Source organism: Varanus komodoensis, unplaced genomic scaffold (genome assembly GCF_004798865.1).
Source record: "Varanus komodoensis strain SLA01 unplaced genomic scaffold, ASM479886v1 scaffold3, whole genome shotgun sequence".
In the NCBI taxonomy this organism is placed as follows: domain Eukaryota; kingdom Metazoa; phylum Chordata; class Lepidosauria; order Squamata; family Varanidae; genus Varanus; species Varanus komodoensis.
Window position 1 is genome coordinate 19,160,397 of NW_025335761.1, and position 19,346 is coordinate 19,179,742.

General features: G+C 41.6%; 1 protein-coding gene across 3 annotated transcripts in view; it reads left to right on the plus strand.

The window, feature by feature from the left end:
* LOC123026807 (cytosolic phospholipase A2 epsilon-like) overlaps positions 1 to 18,526 on the plus strand; it is a 56,700-nt gene extending 38,174 nt beyond the window's left edge. For 2 of the 3 annotated variants that reach the window (XM_044436849.1, XM_044436850.1), the window contains exons 10-20: positions 199 to 291; positions 732 to 769; positions 1,707 to 1,842; positions 2,871 to 3,007; positions 4,503 to 4,725; positions 5,465 to 5,579; positions 7,998 to 8,135; positions 11,678 to 11,785; positions 15,156 to 15,325; positions 17,208 to 17,394; positions 18,242 to 18,526. In XM_044436849.1, coding sequence (XP_044292784.1) covers positions 199 to 291; positions 732 to 769; positions 1,707 to 1,842; positions 2,871 to 3,007; positions 4,503 to 4,725; positions 5,465 to 5,579; positions 7,998 to 8,135; positions 11,678 to 11,785; positions 15,156 to 15,325; positions 17,208 to 17,394; positions 18,242 to 18,495 — 1,599 coding nt within the window. In that variant the 3' untranslated portion in view covers positions 18,496 to 18,526. Of the gene's footprint in view, positions 1 to 198; positions 292 to 731; positions 770 to 1,706; positions 1,843 to 2,870; positions 3,008 to 4,502; positions 4,726 to 5,464; positions 5,580 to 7,997; positions 8,136 to 11,677; positions 11,786 to 12,750; positions 12,945 to 15,155; positions 15,326 to 17,207; positions 17,395 to 18,241 lie in introns of those variants that run through there. The other variant, XM_044436851.1, reaches the window with a different exon arrangement.
* The last annotated feature ends 820 nt before the right edge of the window (positions 18,527 to 19,346 follow it).

The window sequence follows — 19,346 nt, forward strand, 5'->3', positions numbered from 1 at the left end:
AAAATATAGACACAGAATGAGTCCGAAGGGGTCTTCCAGGCCATAGAGTCTAACCCCCTGGCTCCACTTATGACATGCCTATAGTGTGAAAATAAAGATGAGGTGAACTTTGTAACCATCTTGGGTTCCTTGCAAGATGAAGAAAAATGGTGCAAAATGTAATGTGATAATAATACATATATATGTTTATATATTTAGCTGGTTCCATTCAGAGAAAATTCTGAAAGAGATGCTACTGTGATTTTGCCTTTAACTGAGCTCCCCATAGAAGAGGAAATAATATTAGGAGAGGTGAGTTCCTTATCTTTAAGAAAATAAATGTGTACTGAATGCAAATATTTGTTAGGAAAAAGAGGGAGGTCTTAGTTCAGTGACAGAACACATAATTGGCATGCAAAGGATCCTGATTTCAATTCCTGGCAGCTCTTAGAGGGGCTGGGAAAACCCACGTCTGAAACCTTTGAGAGATGCTGTAACAAGTATAGTCAGCACCTTAACATCAGTCTTACTTAAGTTGGATTACTTCGAATTCATAGGACTGCATTTTAAGCTAGTCTGAAACTGTATAAAACAGCTTCCTATTTTCCTAACCATTGTTTCAATTCTACTAGTAGGAGGGGGAGCATAGAACAGCTCAACCTTATCAGTAACAAGGTGGGGTGTTTGTAAACTTGATGGGGTGAGATACTTTATGATATGCCTTAGACTTTATTAATTTTCTTTCTTTTCAGAACCAAGCTCTTAATCTGCAAGTGCAGGAAAGTAAATGGTAAAATATTATTTTTCTGTGACAGTTTCTTCTAAACACAACCACTTCCACATTTGTCTTCTTTTGATTCTCAAAAGTGCCTGCAAGCATTTGAAGGGTATTCTACATCACGTAAGAGTCTTGCACAATTTGCTGCTTAAGAAGCAAAAAATAAAGCCAAATTCCTGGTCCCCAATCCAGATAAATTTAGCCATGATCAAATCCCATTGATAAGAAAAAGATAAATAAGTCATGCTCACGGCCAAGCAGAGTAATATATTTCAGGAACATTTTTGGCAAATCAAAAAGTATCTATGAACCTTTTTGTCATTGGGCAGGTAATTAATTTACCTTGTTTTCTCTTGTTATCTTTTTAAACTGGTTTTACCAAATCTGCTTGGCCAAATGGCATCATTTTTATCAGAGGTAGGTGACTTATGGTCATCCAGATGTTTTGGCCCAAACAACCACATGTTCCTAGGTTTGGGTATCATAGAAATGCTGCATTCGAGGGTGGTTAATAAACAACAGGAAGTTGCTTGTGGGCAGCATTTAGCCTGGCAATTCATGGTTTAATTAATTAGCTATGCTTATAGACTAGCGTGAATTGTTGTCAAAAGCTGCCATGATGGAATATGGTTTATGTTTAATTTTGTGGAGTGTGGATGGCCATCAAGGAAGCATGAAAGATTCTTTATTTTGGTAAAAATGTCACTGAATTAATACTTGAGTTGGCTTTAAGATGTCCCACCTATTCTAACTTGGGTGTCCAAAGCAGCCTGTCTTATTTTAAGGTAGCATGAGGCAACTGTTTAAGGAATAATTTTCAGAGGGATGGCATAGCCATAGGCTGTGTCCAGCCATAGTTACATGCAATATTGCCATGCTTTGAGCTTAGCCCAGCTATAGAATTATATTAAGTGCAAAATCTGAAGGATGCTAAAATACTATATTGCAGGCCAAAAGACTTAGATGTACGCATAGAATATGACTTGTGTGCAGAGGAAAAGAGTTTCCTAAACAAGAGGAGGAAATATGTTCATGCTAGTGTGAAGAAGGCTCTTCAGCTGCAGGAAGTACTGCAGGATGATGAGGTATGTGAAGCAGGAGCTTGTCCTCTCTCCCCCGTATGACTAGAATGGTCAGATAGTCCCCTTAATGCATTAGCAAAAGACATTCCATGACAGAATGCTGCAGGAAGTAAACATATCTGATACATGCACCAAGTCCCTTTTTACCAAGTGTGGTATATGTGTGTGGAGGGTGGGGTGGGGGAATCTTTGAAGGAAAAAAAAAAAAAGAAAGATTCCAGAATAGGAGGAGGAGACCAAGGAGATGCACAGACAGCAATATATTGAAGTCCAATGTGTTCTAAGTCCTAAGACTGTTTGTTAAGGACAACAATTTGCAATCCTATGCATGTACTTAATTTGGACAAAGTTTGTGGCAATGAAGTGGACCTTACTTCTAAGTAGACATATAAAAAATTCTAGTAATCTCTTCAAGAGCTAGGTAAGACAAACTTGTAATCTAAATGATAATATAACTCTGTAGATGGTGTGCACAATTCTTTAGCTGTTACTTAAAAAAACAAGTCAGCTGTCTTATGGCTGATAGTTCTTAAAATATTGTCTTCTCTGTCTTTTATACCTCTCTTTGAATATCAACCACTTAAATTAAGGCATGAGGAGATGGGTAAAATGGTTTGCCATGGTAATCCACACATGATATAAGCCTTATAATAACATGTGTACAGGAATTCCTGTTCCAAGCATAGTGGTTTAGCAAGGCTTGTGGTCTTATCAGGTAGAGCCAACATTGGCACAAAGATGCCAAAGACTAATCTTTCTGTGTAATGTATATGCATTTTGTATGGACAGTGGAAGAACAAATGGAAGATAATAAGCAGTTCCTGTATTCTACACACATAATCATCTGGGCTGCTAACAAGAGAACTGGACCATTAAATTACTCCCCTAAGTCTCTGCTAATGCCCTTAGGTGGAAGTTCTTTTATTGCACTGAAAGTGTTGGTGATGTAGAACATCTGCTTAGTGTTCTTTCATATAGTCCCTTGGATAAGGACTATGAGGCTACCACCATTGTTTTTGTGGGCTAAACAGGTACCTGTGGTGGCAATCATGACAACAGGTGGTGGGACCAGGTCATTCACAGCAATGTACGGCAGCCTTCTGGGTTTGCAGAAACTGAATTTGCTAGACTGCATTACATACATCACAGGTTTATCTGGCACAACATGGTAAGGAGGATTTTCTTTTCATTTACTGTCTTTTGCATGCCTGATTCAGTTCAGTGTTTACCCTGCACTACAATTGTGCAGAACAGATTCAGAACAGGATGATTATTCAGAAAAATAGAGGGGCTTTGGTCCTGTTGGTATGCCTGTACCTCTCTGTGGCTTCCTGAATTGAATATTGTTCAATTCCATGGATTCTCCAGCATGGAATTTCTCAGGGGTCTACTCTGTCCCCCATGCTATTTAAAGTACAGAGTTTTGGAGAGTGCTGCACCTCTCTCCTTTTCACTGTCAGCAGGTAAGGCTGTGCCTATGCAAACAGATATCTGGCTGTGACAATGGACTGGATGAGGGCTAACAAACTAAAGCTCAATCCAGACAAGGCTGGGATGCTGTTGCCGGGTGGGTCTCCTGACTGGATGGAGCATGTTCAACTTGTTCTACACCCCTACCTGGTCAGGGATAGCCTGGTTTCAGTAACCCATGCTCTGCTAATCTCTAAATTAGATTACTTCAATGTATTCTATGTGGCATTGTTGCAGCTCATGCGGAATGCATCAGCCAGACTAATCTCTGGGACGTTACATACAAACCAGTAAGGCCTGCCTGTATTCCTCTGGGCTCCATTCAAGATGCTGGTTTTAACCTATATAGCTTCATGTGGTTTGGAACTGCAATGCGCAATATCTCTCCCTTTGACAGTCCACCTGGACACTGTGCTACTAAGGGGCCTTCTTAAGTGCCAGCTCCAAGGGAGGCTTGAAGAATGACAACCATCTCTAGGGTGCCCCCACCCCATCTATGGAATGACACCCCTCCAGTGCAGCCCACGTAGCTCCAACTTTGTCATTTTTTGGTGCCAGCTTATGATTTCCCTTTATGCTGAGGATTTTAAAGATGTGCTTGCTTATCCAGAAGCTTGAAGGAATTACCCCCCCCAGTTTAAAAAAAAAAAAAAAATGAAGAGTCATTCTTCACTGTATGTTTTTAAGCTGTCTGTTATTTTTATCCTTCTTGTTATTGTATTTTTATTGTACTTTATTGCACTCTTTTTATGCATTGTTTGAAATTACCCTGAGACCTTCAGCTATGGGGTGGTACAGACATGAAATACATTATCATTATCACCAGCACCATCATCATCCACGCTGCCAGTCCTGCTTCTGTTGTGAATGAAAATCACTTTTTAATAAGTGATTCATGGCTGAGGTTCACAGACATATTCTGTGCTTCATGAAGTTTAGGCTTATAGTGTTTGTAATAAATGAACAAGATTATTTTATTTTAAAAGATTTAAGAGAACCATTGTCTGTGGGCCATAGGACAATTTAGATGCCCAGTGCTAAGGTCTGAGACAGTACTCTGATCTCAGAGCTGGGTATTAAAGCTTTATCCCATCTGCCGCCCTCTAACAGTTGGCATGGAGGTTTTGAGAACTTAAGGTTTTGTGCAATTAGTTGTATGTCACTCTTATATTTTAACATATTTTAATACTCAGGACTATGGGGAAATTGTATGAAGATGCTTATTGGTCACAAAAATATCTGGAAGAAACCATTAGCGAGGCCCGGAAGCAAGTAGTCAAATCCAAGTTTAATTGCTTTTCCATGGATAAATTGAAGTACTATTATAATGAACTGAAACAAAGAACTGAAGAAGGACATGACACTTCCTTTATTGACCTCTGGGGGCTTGTCATTGAGTCCATGTTACATGATGAGGTAATGGCTGTATCCACCGCCCCGCCCCAATTTTAAAACATGATGATGGCAAATCAGCTTGAAGTGTGTTGGTTGGAAAAGAAAGTATTTCACACTGCCTCAGGATGCAGGGATAACAAGTTTAGATGGTTGTCAAATTAGTGGAGGTTAGGGTTATCCATGGTTACTGGCCACAGTGGCTGTATGGAACCAGAGGTAGATGCTGCTGCTGGGTACAAGTTTGTCCAGCAGTAACAATGAACTGGGCTATTGCCTTCATATTGTGCTTCTGGACTTTCTGGAAGCACACAATGCCACTACTGGAAGCAGGTTATTGTGTTAGTTGAACCTTTGGTTTAACACAGCAGAGCTCTTTTAACATCCCTTTAATATGAATGCATACAAGACTCATCTACTCCTCACCAACCTCAGACACACCTTACACAGGTGATTCTTCCCCTCTCTGCATATTTCTGTCTAGCCACAAGTCAGGCAACAATGAGCACAGGACTGGCAAGGGCATTGTAGTCCATGAAGCAGGATCTGCATCACTGCCAGTTGCCACCAGATTTACCTAACACAAACATTCCAAGAGAATTTGGAGTTCTTTAATAAGAACCTTGAGTTCCACAATAGAAGAAAGGTGGAGTTTAAATGTAGTAAGTGTAATATAGGTAGGCACTTATACACACAGGCCAGCCAGCTTTTAGCTGAACCTTAAACTTCTCTCTCTCTCTCTCTCTCTCTCTCTTTTTTGCAGAAAAACTGTCATACCCTCTCAGAACAGCAAATGGCTGTAAGTGAGGGGCAAAACCCCTTGCCCATTTACTTGGCGGTCAACCTTAAAAACAAATACAGTGCTCAAGATTTTAGAGGTAATGGTATGATGAATTGTCTTATTACCATACCTTTTCTTCCTCCATACTAATAAATTGTGAGTGCCTACTTTTATTGCTTATTATAAATATACAATCAGAATGCCATATCAATTACATAAAAATTGTAATTACAAAGAAAACCTGAACAATAGCTATCACCATGCAAACTAATCCTAATTTTCCAAGATACATTGCAAACACCATCCAATATCATCCTCAAAAATTTATGCTGACGTTGCAAAAGCTTTAATTTTCCTGATGTCCAACTCAAATTGCTGTTTCATATAAATAATAAATGACATTCAAAGTTGTTCAGATTTGCTTTTCTCATTTGATTTTATATGCCACCTGATTAGCCATAGGATCTCTGGGCTGTTTACATACAAACACAATAAAATCAACAATGCAATAAAAATAATTTCAATAAAATTATTAGTAATAAAACAACTTATAATAATAAAATAAATTAAATATATACAATAAATAGCTAAATGATAAATGAATAAGCTGAGAGGGGGATATAAAGCAATCATCCAAAAATACAGCGTAAGGCACAACCAAAATTAAAAACAAAAACATAAATTTACAAGTAAACATGGTCAGTTCCTGCACATTTCCAACATGTACTGTGAACATTGGCATACAGTATATCCTGACCAACTTTTGTGGTCTCCTGTACCAACAATAAAGTCATTTATAGAAGTCTTTCTTTAGATTAACACATGGGAATTTTTTGCTGATCATCTTTTTGTGGCACCCAATTTCTGCCTGCTTTTTATTAATAAAATAATCCCACCAAAATTCAAGCGTATTTTGACTTTCAAATATAAGATATGAGATGAAGGAATTTCAATAAAAAAATTACATACTAAATTGTCCACTCCTGCCAGTAAACTGTCTTTGAAAGGCAAGATTCTAGACTGAGTAGATTTTTTTCTATATGCAGAGATCCAGATTTTTGTTTTTGTTTTTTGTTTCAGTTGTGTAGTGTTTCAGTGTATATAAGTAAAGTTACCTCCCTGATTTTTCTTGCTAATAATTTTTGGTACCATTAAATGAAACACAGAAACATAGAAACAGAGCGAGTCAGAAGGGCCCCAGCTCTAGCCAGCTCCACCCATGACATGCCTATCATGCGCATGTCTAGCCTATCCTTGAACACCCTCATGGATAGGGCCTCAACCACCTCCCATAGAAGCCAATTCCATACCCTTGGGGTCCTAACTGTCAGGAAGTACTTCCTGGCATCCAAATTAAACCTTGGTTCCTTCGCTGCATTGGAGTGTGTTCTGCCCTCCTCTGCAGGGGAGACCACCCACCTCCGTGACACACCCCTCCCTCCTCTTCTCCAGGCTGAAAAGACCCAGTTCCCTCAGTCTTGCCTCATATGGCTTTCCCTGCAATCTGGCCACCATCCTAAATAAAGGGCTAGGCTTATTTAAAGAGACAATTTGTTATTTTTAAAAATATCATCCACAGTTTGACATAACAGGAAAAGATCAGGCATTAGTTAAGAGGCACAATACATCTTCAAGTCAGTAAGTGTCTAGAAGTAAATGGTGAAATCCAACATCATATTGCTGGATTATATTATATTGCTTAAATAGGATAGTCAGCAGGGAAAGGCCAGGCTTCAGGGACTGGCTGTTATGTTCCAGAAACGCAATCCTTTGCCCTCAGAGGATGGGACTCCAGAGTTAAGAACTGGATGAGGCAGAGGGCTAGATTTCAGATGGGCATTATGAAGTTCCCACATTCTTGGGTCCTGGTTTTCCAGGTAGTCTGCAGGGACCAGATCTCCTGTGACCTGGAGACATCTTGTTTTCCTCCTTAGAGTCTAAGGACTTTAACATCATGCTGCAGCCTCTTCTGCTGTCCTCACAGCTTGAACCTACTGAACAGATAAGAAGTTCTTACTCAATAAGGCTAACAAGCCTAATGAAGCAAACACCAAATTTAAGTCTCAGTCACAATCTGCCACCTGTTGGAGCAACATACAGGCAAGCTTGTCTAATTAAAGCATCACTCTGAGATCTCTTTTTCTGTCTTTCTGGGAAAACTGACTCTGGTTTGGTTAAAATCCACTGAACCTGACTTGCTTCAAGTCTTCAGGCGAACTAGGCTTTATCATGGTCAATCTAGCTAGATCCTCATTAGGACAAGCCTCACCAGCTGAAACAGAACACAAACCTATCGTTCTCATTCTTACTCTGAGAGGGGAAAGGAAAAACACCCACTGTTGATACCTCACGCTAACCCTTCGTCTGCAGTTGTTGTGACTGTCTTTTCTGTTCCTCCTTTATACCCTAACCCTTGACTACCGCACACGAAGGAACAATAGTCCATATGCCTTGGGTAATTTCATTACTGAGACTCTTTAGTACATATTAAATCTCCATTTCATTGTGTTCACAGAGTGGTTGGAGTTCACTCCTTATGAAGTGGGAAGCTTCAAGTATGGAGCCTACATTCGTTCAGAGGATTTTGGTAGTGAATACTTCATGGGACGACTGATGAAGAAGCTCCCAGAATCACGAATGTGCTTCATGGAAGGTAAACTCATGTGTCAAGGGGAAATAATAAGCTTTGGGGTTTTTTTTCCTGGTGTGGAAAGGGACATGCGTGAGAGAAGCTGCAAGTGGGGCAGAAGAATGAAGGGAAGAAAAAGGCATTTGACTTGTTCTCTATATCCACTGATCCAGTCAGCTGATGCACATGCTGGGGCATGCTGGGAATTGTGGTGCTGTATTTATTACATTTTAATATGCACATAGCACATAAGCAAAAAAAAAAAGAGTTTGTCAAAGTACATCGTTGAGGCCCCATCGGTGCGGGTGTTCAAGGATAGGCTGGACGTGCACATGGTGAGCATGTCATGAGCGGAGGCGGCTGGTGCCAAAGGTCAGACTAGATGGTCTGGGAGGCCCCTTCTGACTCGCTCTGTTTCTGTGTTTCTATCTGAGTCTGTGCTCATTCAAAAAGAAGAAAAAAAGGAACTGAAGTGAGTTTCTTATACATCCCTCTATGCCCTCAACCTGCACAATAGGAAAATCACTGAGGAAAATATCTTCAGTCTTCTGCTCTGTGATTGTGAGCCTGCTAAGCTTCAGATTCTTCCTCAGTCAGAACAGGACTGTAACTCAGTGACAGAGCACAGGCTTGGTATGCAAATGTGCCTAAATTCAATTCCTGGCATCTCCAGATGGCATTGGAAAAGCTTCCTGAAACCATGTCAGTCCATATTGTCAGTACTCAGCCAGATGGGCCAATGGTCTGACTTAATATAAGGCACCTTCTTACTCTGGATAATGGTAGATTTGCTCAGTTATGCATTCATGTATATGTGTGTGTCTTAGCTATAATTACTTAAAATACAGAATAAGTAGTCTACTGCTTGTTGTTATAATTGTTAAGATATTCATTCATTCATTTGCTATACCCACTGGGCGGTTCACAACATTAAGTCACCCATCCAGATTTCAACCAGGTGTGACCCTGCTTAGCTTCCAAAATTACAGAAGATCAGGCACTCAGGCTATATGGAAGCTTTTATGTATAGTGTAGTGTAGTAGTTAAAGAGTGCAGGACTGAGACTGAGGAGATCTGTCTCCACCATGGAGCTTGCTAGGTAACTTTGGGCCACTCACAGACTCTAAGCCCAACCTAAGTCACAGGGCTGTGGGTATGAGGATAAGATTGAGAAGAGGAGGAGGAGAATTATATAAGCTGCCTTGAGTTTCTTGAAAGGAAAAAAGCAGGATTTAAATAAAAATATGTATAATAATATTATATTTGTTGTTGTTGTTAGTCGTGAAGTCGTGTCCGACCCATTGCGACCCCATGGACAACATTCCTCCAGGCCTTCCTGTCCTCCACCATCGCCCGGAGTCCACCTAAGCTCACGCCGACTGCTTCAGTGACTCCATCTAACCACCTCATTCTCTGTCATCCCCTTCTTCTTTTGCTGTCAATTGTTCCCAGCATTAGGGTCTTCTCTAGTGAGTCCTTCCTTCTCATTAGGTGGTGAAAAGTATTTGAGTTTCATCTTCAGTATCTATCCTTCTAAAGAGCAGTTAGGGTTGATTTCCTCTAGGACTCACTAGTTTGATCATCTTGCAGTCTGTCATGAGGCCGGACCACTCTTCCTAATTACTCACACAGATACAGGCAATAAAAGTTTAAAGCCTTTTATTCTAAACAACTTCAAAGATACACAGATGATGAATAGTACAGGAGTCGTTAATGGTAGTTCTAAGCAACACAGTTGTCCCCTCCTTTCTGACCTATCTCAGATTTATGACACACTCTTAACCCTATGTGAATGTTAGATAAACTCCTCTCCCTCCTTCTTTGACTTTGTCTCTCTTCTAATTGGCTCAAACACTGGGCATTCTCCATGGCAACGGGCTGTCCCACCGTCTGCTCAGCAATTCCTGCAGGCTGGACAAAAACTTCGTCAGAGTCTGGCAGCTGGGAGGGAGGGCAGGGGGCGTTTGTGCTATGGGCACCAAGTAGAAGTCTTCTTGCTCTAAAGCCTGACTCTCACTGGGAGTTTCTCTCTCTCTTACACGTACTAACGACTCCTCCGAGTTGTTAGGCACAACACAGTCCAAGGGACTCACAGGAGTCTTCTCCAGCACCACAATTCAAAGGCTTCTATTCTTCGGTGCTCAGCCTTCCTTGTGGAATAATATTATATACCTTTTATCAAAAGTTTCATTTTAGGCCTCATATCAGCTTTGACTTAATTTGATGGATATAATGTTGAATCCATATGATAGATTTTACTTTTCATTTATTATATTTATAACAATTCTAACTCTTTGACAAACCCACTGCATATAAAGTTGTTGAAATTTGAGCATATGGAGAAAGTTACTTTGCTACAGTGCCATTGTATGAGTATCTACTCAAAAGTGCATTTCATGGAGTTCAGTGCTGGTGGTTGCCAGTTCTAAATTAATGTGATGGTGCAATGGCTGTCCCAAGCTGTTTAGGGCTTTATAGGTAATAACCAGAACCTTGAATTGAGCCTGGACTTCGATGGGAAGTCAATGGAGCTGATAGAGGACTGGGGTTATATGAGAATAATGCCCAGTCCCTGACAGCATCCTGGAAGCTCTATTTTGAACCATCTGAAGTATCCAGACTGTCTTCAAGGGCAGCCCCACATAAAGCACATCACAGAAATCCAACCAGGAAGTAACCAATGTGTGTGTTACTGTTGCTAGGCAATCCTCCTCCAGGTAGGGACGCAGCTGATAGATTAGCCGAAGCTGAAGGAAAGCACTCCTCGCCACCACTTTCACTTGGGCTTCCAAGGACAGCTCCGGGTTGAGGAGCACTCCCAAGCTGCGGACCCTGTCCTTTAGAGGGAGTGCAACCCCATCCAGGGCAGGGCCCAAGTCACCTACCCAGGAGCTCGAATCACCCACCAACAAAATCTCTGTCTTATCTGGATTGAGCTTTAGATTATTGGCCCTCATCCAGCCCATTACCTCAGCCAGGCACCTGTTCAGGACAGCCACTGCCTCACCTGGATTAGTTGAAAAAGAAAGGGAGAGCTGGGTGTCATCAGCATACTGATGACTCCGCAGCCCAAACCTCCTGATGACCTCTCCCAGCGGTTTCATGTAGATGTTAAATAGGAAGGGGGACAGAATGGAACTCTGTGGTACTCCATGGCAGAGTTACCATGGCACAGAGCCAGAGTCCCCCAGCACCACCTTCTGGGATTGGCTGTCAAGGAAGGAGCGGAACCACTGCCAAGCAGTGCCTCCTACTCCTACCCCAATTCCTTCAGCCTATCCAGGAAGATACCATGGTCGATGGTATCGAAAGCCGCTAAGAGGTCCAGGAGAACCAACAGGGATGCACTCCCCCTGTCTCTCTCCCTGCACAGGTCATCATACAGGGCGACCAAGGCAGATTCAGTACCATACCCGGGTCTGAAGCCGGACTGAAATGGGTCCAGATAATCAGTTTCATCTAAATATTACAAGTTATGTACTGAATTTCAGTGCAAGGGAAAAAAACCACCCATAAGACTTCACCTGATTAGAGGTTAGTCATTTAAAATCTCTTCCATTCCACAGGTATGTGGAGCAGTATATTTTCCTTGGATTTTATGTATGTTTGGAGTTTGGCCAGTGACTCAGAAGATTTCTGGTACAAGTGGACAAGAGACAGAGTACATGACATTGGTAATGTGGCTTTCTTCCTCTTTCTTGCCTCTCTTAAAAAAATAAACTGTATATCCTTTTTGTTTACAGTTGCATAGGTGAATGAGTTCATTCCTTTCAAAGGTGGAAGGGTATAATCGTGTAAGATTCTATTAAAAATGTACTTGTTTGCTTGAGGAAAGTGAGCAGAGATAGGAAAGCACATTGATCAGGAAGAGCACAGAGCATGGCAGCTAAATTTCTTCCTATCCCTTTGACAGGTAAACTTTTAGAATCTTTTACTGTGTGAACATGCATAGGATTGTGCCCTAAGAGACCATCCTTTTCATAAAGATGTAGAGCTGCACAAATGTTCACATATGAACATGGTTGCATGGATCTGGGATTTCTTTGGCAGGGATAGCGACCTAAAGATATTGAAAAGGAGGCATTCATTGGGAAAGGAAAAAATTGAGGTTAAAGAACTCTAGTACTTAGTAGCTGTTTTATAAGTTGGTGCAAGGGCTGAATTCTTCATTTGGTTTTTCCTTCATGTTTAACATGAAGTTGTGGCTGGGTGGCAAAACATGCAGCTGGGTGGCTTGGAGAACTTAGGATCACCAGCATCAAGTCAGCAGCAGTGGCACTTAAATAGTTCAGTTCACTCAGTTCAGCATCTCTGGTTATCGTAGAGCAAGAAGCTAGGCTGGAAAAAACTTGTCCCAAACTTGATCAGGCTTCAGTATGAAGAGAAAATGCTAGACAACATAGACTAATGATGTGACTCAATAGAAGGCCGTTTCTTGTTACACATTTATGCAGCTAATCAATATTAGCCATATAAGTGTGTGTGTAAAATACCAAATTAAACAAAAAGTATATTTCCACCTTCAGTGCTCCTTCAGTTAGCTTGTGGGCCTCCTGTGGGTGCAATATTGTTTGAACACATAAGCATATAAACATGAGCACAGTTAAGGCACTTTAAAGTTTCTTTGTGCCTTTTGCAGATGATTCCATTTCACCTTCAAGACCACATGATCTGGAAACTCGCCTGGTCACTTCCCAGAGCCAGTTTGCTTCTGTTTTCCGAGATGTCTTAACAGGACGCCCAACAATGTCAGAATATCCCAATTTCCTGAAGGGTTTACAATTTCATGACAGATACTTGGAGAATGCACAATTTACTACATGGAAAGGCACAGTAATAAACCTACATTTCTGGTGATATCTTGTTAGGTGTATATAGTGATTTCAGCTATCACTCATGACCAGGATCTAGCTGACTCAGTTCACAATCTGAGAAGGGCGTACCTTTCAATACTTAACAAAAATAGGTAATCTAGTTCTGCTTTAAGTGAACTCAGGATTCATTAAATTCCGCAAGGATAAAGTGCCACTTCTACTTGAATCTGGCAATTGGCTCCACCAAAGATACTTTGAAAGAATACACATTTTTTTCTGTAAGGTAAAAAGTGGGTTCAAAGCATGTGGACAACCTGTGCAACATGACACTATGCAGTTTTTAAAACACCTCTTTGGTCACATGTCATTACCATGGTTATGCAGGTGATGTGTTGCCACCTTTCTTGCCTTATGTCTTCAGACCCGATAAAAACATTCACATTTTAAATAACATAAATTTCTTTTCTTCTTTTAAATTTTCCATACAACACCTTCCAACACTTTCAGGACTGAAGAACGGTGTCTGTTAGTGAAGGTATATTATTTTCACTTTGAAAGATGAAAAGACTAAACATTTTGAAATGAAGAAATAATAAAAACCAAGAGATAGGCACCCATACTAAGTACAAAAGTAGTATATACTTGAAACCTGTAAACATGGTGAGGCAATATGCTTCTTAAATTGGTAACAAAAATCAGTATTATTAGAGTTCCCAAGGACCACCAGGTTGACAGGTAAACACAGAACTTCTTCAGTATACATCTAATGGTATTTTAAACAACTCTTGTTGTTTCAGTTTTTGCATTTGGCAGGGCCAGATCAAACCATAGGCAGTTGCATCCAGTTCCTTTTCAGAAGGTTTGGGCTGGCCTGTTTATTAGGCCCCTGCTGGAGGTGGCAGATGTTGATGGTGTGGCAGGGAAGCTGCACAGTTTGGAAGACACAAATGTATGCCCTTGTGAACTGCTTTGTGTTCCCTAAGTTATCTCACTTCCCCATGGCCCATGCCTTTATCTGGTTGAGCTGCCGTCTCATTGCCAAGAGTCAAAGTAAGATTCAACTAACAGTCCTCCTGGTTTCTGTACATGGACTGTGGGTGGATGGAGAGACAATTTAACTTTTATCTCTGATAACCAGATGCCTTAGGCCAGCCCTGTGGAGAGTTGTTTTTCCTCCCAGGAGTCCTGTGAACAGCTGGAGTAATGGGGAAAAAAAGAAGGTGTAGAGCAAAGTGGAATGCCCACAAAAGATAAATGTTCACCTCCTAGGATTTACTCTAAGCACAATCAGTCCAGAGGTCTTACATTGTTAACTAATGTGTGGCCTGATATTGTCACCACTCTTCCCAAGAGTACTCTGAGGTGTGTAGACTGTCCAAGCCCAGTGCCATGAGGTGCCTGGTAATCAGTCACTGTTGTTTTGGCAGCAAAGCAATCTCATTCTGTCTGCAGACTAATGGAAAGGACAACTTTCTTCAGATGCATTATACATCCCTTCCAAACAGATGACAGAACACAACAACTGTACCATTCATCCAAAAAACGCCCCCACACGGGACTTATTTCTAAGTAGACTTTTTAAAAGTAAGTACAGTAAGACCATCCACAGAGAAGTTTGGTTTCCCCATATGCTCTTTAACCAGACTATACTAGTCTGCATTAACCCTTAATGGGCAATCAATCTAAAAACACAGCTTGTTGACTTGCCATCTTCTTGTTATGCCAACACAGATTTAACCAGTGCTTTTTGTGTAAAAAAAAAAGGTGCCGGAACTCACGTCGCCCTCGGCAGTAAGCGCGCGACCACACACACCAATCCCAAGCCGAGCAGCCAGAGCAGTGCCCTCACTATCTCACTATCAGATAGCAGATAGCTGTTAATGTTAATGATGTTTGCTGCTGATCTGCTATGATTCAAAATCACTTCGTAAAATCCATTGGAAAAAAAGCTGCCGGAACACAGTTCCGGTGCGTTCTATGTCAAAAAAAGCCCTGGATTTAGCTATTTATTTGAAACATCTTTATCCTACCTTTCTTCCAAAAGATACAAGTCCACTAATAACAGTACAGAAATAAAATAAGAATAACTGTATTATAAAATCACTACAAAAATTAGGAACAGCAGAGGATTAAACAAGAATGAAAAGCAGTAATGCAGGAAGTGCTCCTTTCTTTTTGTGAAAGGGACCTGCTTTTGTTAAAAAGTTGACGTGAAAATTTTTCTTTTCAGACACTGTGCTGGATTCTCTTCCTGACAAGCTAATGGAAACAGGAGCGCATCCACTGTCTCTGGTGGATACTGGGTTTTTCATCAACACCAGCTACCCGCCCCTTCTGATACCTCAGAGAAAAGTGGATGTTATACTACATTTAAATTACAGTGGGGGTGGCCAGACCTTGGTGAGACACATGAGCTTATCCAGCTTATCTTTTGTCAGCTGCAATACAACTTTCTCATATTTGAAGAGTAAACAGTTTTTAAAAGATGTTTATTTTGCTTTACTTGCAGTCATAGAAACATAGTGAGTCAGAAAGGCCCTCCTGGGCAATCTAGTCTGACCCCCAGCACAAGTCAACTCCACTCATATAATGTCCAACATGATGATAATGTCCAGCATGATACAAATTATGTCATCAATTGACATAACTTACATAGTTTGCAAATTTCAGCTTTGCCAGGGACAGACTTTGGATTTTCTTTTCATGGTTTTGTTTATACATTTTTTTTTAAAGTGTAGAGTCTAGACAACCCTTTATATATTACTGCACGGAAAAGATGGCTCTTGCCCTAGTAGGGCTGTAGAGATTTGGAGTGCTGCCTGGAACATGCTATTAATTTATTTAAAAAAATTTATGCCAAACATTACTAAAAAAAAAGTCTCTGGACAGCTTACAAGGTACCATGCCATGGAATCTGAGTGGAATGCACTCAGGATGGTTTTGCTGGCAAGCCATGCAGCGTACTGCAAATGGACCTTCCGCAGCATGTCATGTTATACTAGGGCAGCCATGTGTTCTGCTTTACTGAGGCTGGACCTCTATTTCAAGTTCTTTTCTGCTTGATATGCTGGCCAGTCCAAGTCTGGTTTAAAATCAAAGAACCACAGGGAGGAAGAACAGCTGAGTGCTGCAGCTGTCCACCAACAGCTAGCACCTGAACAGCTGACTGAACATGCAGGTCACTTGTTCATAGTCTTCCCTGTTTGGGTGAGACGCATTTCTGCCTAAATTATGGTAATTATTTCAAATTTGCATCAATACCTATATATCAGGATAATGTTGTGCAAATCTCTATCTTCTGCCTTAACCTTTTGCATGATGCAGTTCCTCCTTTTTGGCAATCCTTAAGTGACCACTGTATTTTGCCGTCTCAACAGCTCTCCATTTCTTATGTACAAGCCAGCGCCAGTGTGCTGCAATGGTTAAGAGTGTGGATATGGCCCAGAGATCTCAGCTCCAGTCCCCACTCAGCCATGGAGCTGACTCTGGGCCAGTCACAGACTCTCAGTCCAACCTACTTCACAGGGTTGTTGCGGGGATAAGATTGAGAGGAAGAAGAAAATTGTGTTAGCTGCCTTGAATTCCTTGAAATGAAAAAGGCAGGATATAAATATAACAAATAACAAATTGCTTTTGGGTGGGATTTGCAGGCAAAGGCTAAAATGCAGCAGGTGCACTTTGTGGATTTTCTGTCTTTCAGAGCTTTCAAAAGGTGGGCATGCTAAGGCTTTACCAGGCCTTTCTGAAAAGGATGTTCCACAGGGTAACAAAGCCCTGGTTGTATTTTGAATATTGTACAAGTGCTTAATACAAACGCCACATGTACTTATAAAAGTTTTTGTGATTGGATGCAGGGCTTCTTATGCATTATTTGCATGCCAAGTTGCCATGTGTAGTGTTAGGCCTTTAGATCAGGGTCACGCAAACTTTTCAGCCCCAAGGGTCTCAATGGGTGTCTTCTGCAGTGCTCTTCTTTAAACACATGCACACACAGCAGCAGAATTGCTAAGGGAGCTGCATGGGGAGGCCCTAGAAACCCCAGAACAGTCAATGTTTTTCTGCCACCAATAGCACTAAAACAGTGAGCACGTTTGCTGCCTTGCATTTGGGGCTGCCAGCAAAGGCTGTGAATTCCCAGGCTTTTCCTGCCCCCTTTTAGGGTTTTAGTGAAAACGCCTGTTTGTGCTACTGAAATAGGCTACACTGCCATCTATTGCAGCATCAATAATGTTGTCATATACTTGACTGTTAACCCCTTTTTATGCTTGGTTGATTTATCTAGAATCTGGACCAGTTTTCAGCATATGCCTCCAAACAGGGAATCCCATTTCCCCACATTGAGTTAAGTGAGGAAGACAGGGAAAACCTGAAGGAGTGCTACGTGTTCAAAGATGAAGACAATGCAGCAGTTCCTATAGTGCTCTTTTTCCCACTAACGAATGATACCTACAAAAAATACGAATCTCCAGGTAGGTTGTAAAATGCCATTGAGCTTTGCAATGTTCCATACTAGTCACACCCCAATAATACTATCCTGTGTCCAATGACCTTATGCATTTCTTTGGGTGAACAGCTATTCTTACCTTGACCACAAGACTGTAGAAGTACCCTGAAACATGGCTTGATGGGTGTAGGTAGTTGCTGATGGCTTCACCATGCAATTCTTCGCCTTACAATGTCATTACTGACCAGCTTTCAGATGTTGAGGGAGCGCAGTGAAATGTCCGTGTGTGCTGAAGTATGAAGACTGGCGAGCACAGTGAATGATATATCAACACCAAAGAAGGTCAAACAAAGTATTGGGACAGATTTTCAGTCCAGTCCTTCCTGAACCATTTAGGGCACCAAAGGCCAAAACTAGTGTTTTAAAACTGGGTCCAGAGACAAACAGGTGGTCAATGCCATATTTTCAGAATCGGTGTGTAATGTGTTTTAAACATCTGGTTTCTGCCAGCTCTCTGCAGCTACAAAGGTTTCATTTCCAAAGTGTCTTTAAAATGGCCATATCAGTAATGCATTTTGGCAGTACAGTTTGGATGTAAACAGCACGTGTGTTATGGAGGCTCCAATGTGTAGACCACTAATGCGGTTCATATCCATTTGGGGCAAATGTTGGTGTGACCTTATAATGAGATTTATTTACCTCCAAGAAAAATAATTTACAGAACATCAATAATATCACAACACTCAGGTATATAATATAGCAGTTAAGCAATACTTTTATGCTTACAGAATCATGTGGCTAGTCCATGTTACCATGTCCTAGAACAGAAGGCCTGCTGGTGAAACTCAGAGTTACTGCATTTATTTCCACAGGTGTGGAACGGAGCCCTGCAAATATGGCAGAGGGCAATGTAGATGTCTCCAGTATTTTTTCCCCATTTACTACAAGGGAGGTCAGTTTCTCAGAGAAGAACTTTAACAGATTGGTGAACCTGACTGAATACAACATCCTGAACAATGAGAAGAAGATCCTTGACGCTTTGCGTTTGGCAGTGGAGCGAAGAAAACAACAGCGGCAGCCGCAGTGCTGCAAGTTTTCAGCTGCATTTCTAAATACTTCTGACTAGGGAGGGAGCAGTGAGACTTGCTCCTGAGCGAGCTCGAATAGGATTTTCTTGTTATCAATTATAGGCTAATAAATAAAAGCTGTAATTGCAATTGAAAATGAAGCCTCTGATTTAATCGTTGGGCTGAGGGTGCAGAGCACACTGGGTGTGCAGATTTGCCACCTTTTGTTTCGTATCCACAATCAGCAAAATTTGTGTTTCAGGATGGAACTGCACCTGGCCTGAGAACTGTTTGTCACATTGCACATAGCTAGTGGAGAGCATGAGAAAAGCACCTGAGGTTTCTTGTGCTGTAGGGTTAGAGCATGGGTTCTCAAACTACAGCCTGTGGGATGGATCCAGCCCTCCATGCCCATTTATCTGGCCTGCACCGCTGCCTGCCACCCATGCGGTGAGCGCGCTGTGCAAGCTGGAAGTGGAGGCTTGCTCACTTGGAGATGCTTTTAGACTCGTTGGAGGATCTCCCAGAGAGTTCAAAACCATCTCTGAGTGAGCAAGCCGCCGCCGCCTGCCTCCCATACATGTGTGCTCGCCTCTGTCTTGCAGCATGGGCTGGAGGCGGTGGCTTACTTGCTCGGAGATGTTTTTGAACTCGCTGGAAGATTTCCAAGCGAGAGAGCCACTGCCGCGCATGCCCAACGCCACCTCGTGCGCACTTGACGACGCCTCACCAGGCTGCGCACCCTGCCCCCCCCCCACCCCTGGCCTGCATGTGTAGCTGGCGTCTTTCAACTGGCCCCCTATTGAAAAAGTTTGAGGATCCCTGGGTTAGAGGGATTCACAGGCTGACATCCTGTGATGCAGAGGACTGTGCCATTTTCATTGCTTTGGTAGGAATCTGTTGGTTTAAA